At 42.4% G+C, this 6,808-nt stretch overlaps 1 protein-coding gene across 4 annotated transcripts in view; it reads right to left on the bottom strand.

Annotated features, from left to right (window-relative positions):
- The window catches only part of Vrk1 (VRK serine/threonine kinase 1), a 93,666-nt gene that overhangs the window by 15,689 nt on the left and 71,169 nt on the right, over positions 1 to 6,808 (bottom strand). For all 4 annotated transcript variants that reach the window (XM_026782228.1, XM_026782229.1, XM_005343527.3 and 1 more), the window contains exons 8-10: positions 4,423 to 4,555; positions 3,620 to 3,740; positions 3,111 to 3,169 (exon numbers count right to left, since the gene is read on the bottom strand). In XM_026782228.1, the coding sequence (XP_026638029.1) occupies positions 3,111 to 3,169; positions 3,620 to 3,740; positions 4,423 to 4,555 (313 nt within the window). The remainder of the gene's footprint in view (positions 1 to 3,110; positions 3,170 to 3,619; positions 3,741 to 4,422; positions 4,556 to 6,808) is intronic.

Genomic DNA, 6,808 nt, shown 5'->3' with positions numbered 1-6,808 from the left:
TATATATATGAATTTAGAAAGTAGTTTGTCCTGAGCTGCAGTGACCCCAGAAGCTATCAGTCCTGCAATGAAAAGCTGTATGCTATGAGGTGAGAATCAGAGCCCGAGAGCAGATTCAAAAGCACAAGACATGGCCAGAGAGGCCTGGGTTTCTGCGTGAGAAGAAACCTACCTGGCAGGATCAGCCCCTTACAAAGAATTTCCCTTGACACACACAGGCATCCACTGCCTCATCATCAGAGCCTTGATTACACAACCACTACCACAAACCCCAACTCCTGACCGAGTTAAATACACACACACAAACTGTACCCCATCAATCTCTCTGGTGTGTGTCACTGGAAATCTTATCCTCCCAGCTCAAAACAACATCTTTTCAGTCTTCCCTCTACTCAACATGAATATATGATGCTCTTTTGCCAGAGCAGTATCCATGCATAGATGCACATATAACTACTAGTTTAACTATGTAAGTGCCACTGTATGCCAGGCTCTATTCTGGACAGCTGAGATACAGCAGGAGCATAGGGGTGGTCTCAAATCTCTACTATCTTAACAAGAAAAAAAAGAAATTTGAAACACCCAAGATAGTATGGTCAAAACACACTGTATGAAAACATGAAAAATTAATAAAAATGTATTTTTAAAACTCCTGAAACAAATATTAGTATGTGTGGCAAAATAACCAAAAGCTTCTGTTTTAGATGAGAGGCAGAGAACTCCACCTTTACCATCATCTACGCAGAACACAAGAGCCAAGTTTGCTTTAGCTGGCATCTAAAGGCAAGAAAGTAGGTCAAAGGGCGTCAGAGCACCTTCAGGAGCAAAACAGCATGGCTGGGCTTTGCATCAAGGTCTATGAAAAAAAGGATTTGGTATGCAAACTTATAATCCTAGCATTCAGGAAGCTGAGGCTGGAAGAGCACAAGTTCAAGGCCAGCCAGGGCTACACAGAGGAACCAAGTACTGGCACAAAGGGATGGAAGGAAAGAGAAAGGAAACAACAAAGCAAAATTCCTACAGCACAGTACAGAATACAGGGTAAAAATACATAAAAATCTGCCCTATTTTTATATACTGTTAGAACTTGGAAATGAAATGTTCAAACCAGAATACTTAACATAGAACAAAAAAAATATATCAGTTACCCAATGTGACTGTGATGACAGCAAGATTTCTGTGGAGGCCAGAAATTTAAAATTTAAACCAGAATTTAAGGAGGAATTTAATGGAAGAGCTGCCACAGTGGGCTGGAAGACAGGATTACAAAGGCGGTGGCTCTTCAAATCACAGCAGACTCGCTCCGAAGCCCAGCAAACATGAGGGGACTGACAGTGATGTGCAAACGTCAACAGAAATGCAGTCAAGACAAAGTCAAGGGGCTGGAGAGACGGCTCAGCAGTTAAAAGCACTGGCTGCTCCTCCAAGGATGTGGGTTCCATTCCCAACATCCACATAGTGACTCACAACCATCTGTAACTCCAGCTCTAGGAGATTCAATGCCCTCTACTGGTCTCTGCAGGCACTAGGCATACGTGCGGTATTTAGACAGAGAAAAAATCCAAACACACAACTTTTTTTTTTTGAGACAGTTTCTCTGTGTAGTCCTGGTTCTCCAGGAACTCACTCTGTAGACCAGGCTGGCCTTAAACTCAGAGATCTGCCTGCCACTACCTCACAAGTATTGGGATTAAAGTGTATACCAGTAATTCTTTATTGGAAAAAAACAAAAAAAAAACAAAAACGAAAGTCAGGTTTAAAAAACAACAACACATAATTACTTAAACCACCGGATACTGCCAGGCAGCAAGACCAAAGAGAAAATTGCAATATCTGATAAGTATAGATGAGGATGAGACAAAAAGAACCATTCAAAGAACAGAGTTCACACAAGAATTCTGAAAAAACACCAAAAGATAAAGGAAGTCTTTAATAGGATACAAAGTCAACTGAATATGACTCTTCTCACACATAGTCAAATTGAACCCCAGGGAAATCGGTCCTGTGCAGCAGACAAGACCCAGATATGCAGTAGCATACATAAACAATGGAATGTAGATATAGCAGAGCACCACACAGACATACATACAACGGAAGTCTTAGTGCACTCAGCCCAAGACTGAGGACAGAAATGGATGGTAACAGAAGGACACACTGCAGAATGCTCCCCAGTCCTACCCTCAGTGGTCTTCCCTCAACCAGGACCTAGAGGTAGTTTTTGTCTCTAGAATAGTGGTTCTCAACCTGTGGGCCACGACCCCTTGGAGGGGAGGTCCAAATGACCCTTTCACATAGGTTGCCTAAGACCATCCTGCATAGCAGATATTTACATTATGATTCATAACAGTAGCAAAAATACAGGTATGAAGTAGCAGTGAAAATAATTTTATGGCTGGGGGTTACCACGACATGAGGTGTATTAAAGGATCATAGCATTAGGAAGGTTGAGAACCACTGCTCTAAAAAGTAAAGCCATTGGCATCCCGTCTATTTCGAGCTGTAGACTCTTGATCAAAGTAAAAACCAGTGACCTCATGATGACCAAAAAGGACAGTCCTCACATCCTCTAGAGCAGTCTCCCAACCTTCACATAGCTACTTCTTCACCTCCTCCCTACAATGTTGCAGTATCCCATCCACAAGGCTGTCCTTGGCCATGCTGCTCAAAATTTAAAATCTCTCTCCTACTCTCTGTGCCATCTCTACATTCCCAATTCCATTGCCTGTCTTCTTATTCTCCAGAGGACTAACAACATAATGTGCTAACAAAAATCGCTGTTGTGTTCTTAGCTGCAACAAGAGTGCCAGCATCCTGAGGGCAGAGGTAAGATGCAGCCTGCATTAACAGCAGTCTCTGGCACATAATACAACCTCCATAAACACTGGCTAAGTGAACAAAACTTTTTCCCCTGATGAAAGCAAAGGGTAACCATATGAGGCTCCAAAGCCCACTGAGCAGCTTCCTGACCGGCTCACTGTGCAGAGCTGCTTTTGGGAAGAAGGCACACCTCCAACAACAGTAACGTCCTAAAATGCCCAGGCTCACAGGCAGAGGGATTTTTCCTTCCAGAAACTAAAAGCTCTGTGAAGGTCTATAGAAACCTTCCCTACCTGGCTTGTTCTTCTCAGGAAAGCACTTCTCCATCAAAGCTGTGACATTGTCCCTGTATCTGTTGAGGAAGGAAGGAATACTTAATGACAAGTGACCAAGTGTAGTTCTGAGCTCAGTCCCCTACCAGGACAGCACAGCAGGCAGTACTTCCAAGAAAAACAGGAAAGTTCAAAGAGCCCTGCCACCTCACCAGCACCTTTTACTTTAAACATCGTTGAGCCAGGTGTGGTGACTGTGACATGCCTATAATAGCAACATTCAAGAGGCTGAGGCAGGAGGGCTGCTCAGCAAAGCACTGTCTAAAAAAATAAAATAAAGGCGTGCGCCACCACCACACAGGCTCCAAGCCACAGAGAAACCCTGTCTCGAAAAAACAAAAAAATAAATAAATAAATAAAATAAAATAAATAATCTAGAAAAAAAACCCAATAGGTCTTGTCAGGAAATTCTGACTAAAATTCTCTGTCCTATCATCACCCAACCCAAAATAATGTAAGATGTCCCTTACCTAATTTTAGAATCTCTAACGTAGTTGGGATCTTTCAAGTTATCCTCCCAAGGAAGACAGCCACTGAGCCACTGGATCATGCAATAACCAAGTATTTCCAAATCGCCACGTCGTGATGGGGCTACAAACACAACAAGATCAAGTAGAGTACAATAGCTTTCCAGAAAGACACAGCAGTCCACTCAAGTCTATCTTTCGGCAGAAACATTTGTCTGAATGTAATGAAAACATTGAACACTGGTCTGTAGAAAAGAAATCTTTATCTACAACTAATAACCCAAACTTACTTAAAACCCACACTGAGAAAACTTAAGGTTTCACACTGCTACTACTGTCTAGGAAATACAAGTCTGAAAGCACCTAACATGCACTGTTATCTTTGGGAGACCGGAAGCTATTAAAATGTTGACACTCTAAATACTGTGAGGTCCACCACAGCAAAAGATATAAACACTGGACTAAGCTAGCTTACACAAAAGCTACTCGCCATAAAGGCATAATACATAAGAAACCAGGATGTAGAAAACAAAGCCGCACAGAGGTGAGCTATGGGAACCCAAAGATCCAGTTATCCCTGAAGGGCAGGGGCATGCACAGGGCCTTACCCCACTGTAGGAGCCAAACCTTTGCCCTCTTTCTCATCCCACTCTGCTTCTTCCAGTATTCTTATCAGTCTACTTATTACTTAGCATAATTAAGTACAGAAATTCAGAAGGAAACATCAGTACAGACCACGGCGGACACACCAGGTCACTGTAGACACAGCAAGCTACTGTGGACACAACAGGCCACTATGAACATACCCACGCCATTGTGCGCATCGATGCTGGTGAACTCCAGTGTGCCATCATGGCATCTTTTGGGATCTTCTTTGTACTCTTTATGAACTCCATCTGGGCAGTACCGATAAGCAAGTCCATAGTCTACCAAGTACACCTATAAATTTCCAAGTGCCAAATTAAAGACAAAAATCAACCCACATATATCACTCAAAAAGTTCAGAAATAGCCGGGCGGTGGTAGTGCACACCTTTAATCCCAGCTCTTGGGAGGCAGAGGCAGGCGGATCTCTGTGAGTTCGAGGCCAGTCTGGTCCACAAGAACTAGTTCCAGGACAGGCTCCAAAGTTACAAAGAAACCCTGTCTCGAAAAAACAAAACAAAACAAAAATATAGAAACAAAATACAACCACTTGGGGGTAAATTAACCTACGAGGGCAAATAGCAGCTCTCCAAACAAGTCAAATCTAATATGAACACTGTAGAAGTACTGAACCAACCCCTACCTCCTCTGGAACGCTGGGAACTGCACCTAACGTTTCATAAATGCTAAACATGAGCTCTGCCACTGAGCTATTATCTCTGAGTAATTCTTACCTTTTTTTTTTTTTTTCATTTTTCAAAGCAGGGTTTCTCTGTGTAACTTTGGCTGCCTTGGAACTCACTCTGTAGACCAGACTGCCCTCAAACTCACAGAGATCTACCTGCATCTGCCTCCCAAGTGCTGGGATTACAGGTGTGAGTCATCATTGCCCAGCCCTAATTCTTACTTTTAAGAAATCTTATTTTGTTTGCAGTATTGAGTCTAACTCAGGACCTTCCTCTGCTACTGAGCTACCCAACCCTCTCACCCAACAAATTTTACTTTTAATAAATGTGAAATGACCATGAAGCAACAGTTCTTAGAAATTATTTCACTTTGCATATTTTCTTAGAAAAGTATGTGCTAAACTTCTAACTAATCCTGAGCAAGGCTTACTGGTGTCAAGTTTTTCTTAGAGTCTAGAACATAACTACCACACAAAGTAAGCTTTCAAGACAAAGTAAGCTTTCAAGACTCCACAAAGAAGAGAGAGATGAACAATGTCAGCACACAATACAACAGCTGTCTTCTCGATTCTTTACCTGCAGGCCTATTTACATCATAATTATTCAAGGGCTAAAATAATATTCAAAACTCTTCTTTTTTTTTTTTTTTTTTGGTTTTTCGAGACAGGGTTTCTCTGTGGCTTTGGAGCCTGTCCTGGAATAAAGTCGAGACTTCCAGATTAAAGCTAATTTGGAATGCAGACAGAGGAATCCAATGAGCAAAGTCTGTTGCTCTGACTAGCACACAACATTAGTACATGTGGCACCCATCTGATAGCCACACATACCTGATTCTCTGTCACAAATGCAGGCGCCCATATACATGTGAGCACAAAGATGGACTGAGTACTGGGAAAGTAACCCCATCCATGCATGCCTGAAAGGTAAGAGAGATGCACATGACTGTCAAGTGCAAACTAACAGGAGTCAATTTTTTAGTAGGACTAGGCAAGTCCCTCCTAATCCGGCTAAAGGAACCTCTACTGTTCAGGTTCTTAGCTGTGTTCAAGGAAACAGCTCAAATGAGATGGGTGTGGAGAGGTGAACCCTGCAATGCCTCACAGAGCGCCCCAGCACAGCAACTCTCTTTCTTTTGGTACACTACACACACCCCTGATGATCTCCATAGCCTATCTAGGGGAAGCAAACACAGTGTGGTAGAAATGGAGGCAATCAAAAGAAAAAGGGAAATCTAAGCCATAGGTGGTTGCAAACAGGTAGCTCTATGAGAAAGAGCCAAGTTCATAGAATGTGGACGGACCACTGCACCAAACCAAGCACTCAGAACTTCCTTCTTATACAACACCAAGAAGTGCCATTCCAGCATCTTCTCTGCATAAAACATGGAAATGGCTACAAGCATCCTGTATATCACTGACAACCGAGCTGACTCCAACACAGGTATACAACAGAGCTTTCTCCTCTTAAACACAGAACTGCAAAGGGAACGAAGCAAATTGAAGATGCACACCTGCACTGCGCCCTAAGGACAGACAAGTTCAGACTGCTCTGGCAGTCTATACACCAAATACCAAACTTTCCGAGTAGCAGACACATCTGATGGAGCTCTTGAACAAAGGAAATTTAAGAAGGTGACAGAGCGGACAGGCAGATCTAATTCATTGGTGCACTATATAATTTTAAGCTTCCACCCCCAAATAGCTATTTGAAATTCATTTTGTATCAAGTACTTCTGAATATTATTTAGGACAAATCAGCCAACTTGATAAAGTGCCAGCAGTTCAAACTGCAGCAAAAATGCAGAATGGCAACTATATATAAGTGTCTGAAGAAACAGCCCTGTTAGTGTATCTACAAAAAAA

This window comes from Microtus ochrogaster, chromosome 1 (assembly GCF_000317375.1).
Source record: "Microtus ochrogaster isolate Prairie Vole_2 chromosome 1, MicOch1.0, whole genome shotgun sequence".
NCBI lineage: Eukaryota > Metazoa > Chordata > Mammalia > Rodentia > Cricetidae > Microtus > Microtus ochrogaster.
The sequence above is the reverse complement of the archived record's forward strand: the minus strand, read 5'-3'. Positions and strand labels throughout refer to the sequence as shown.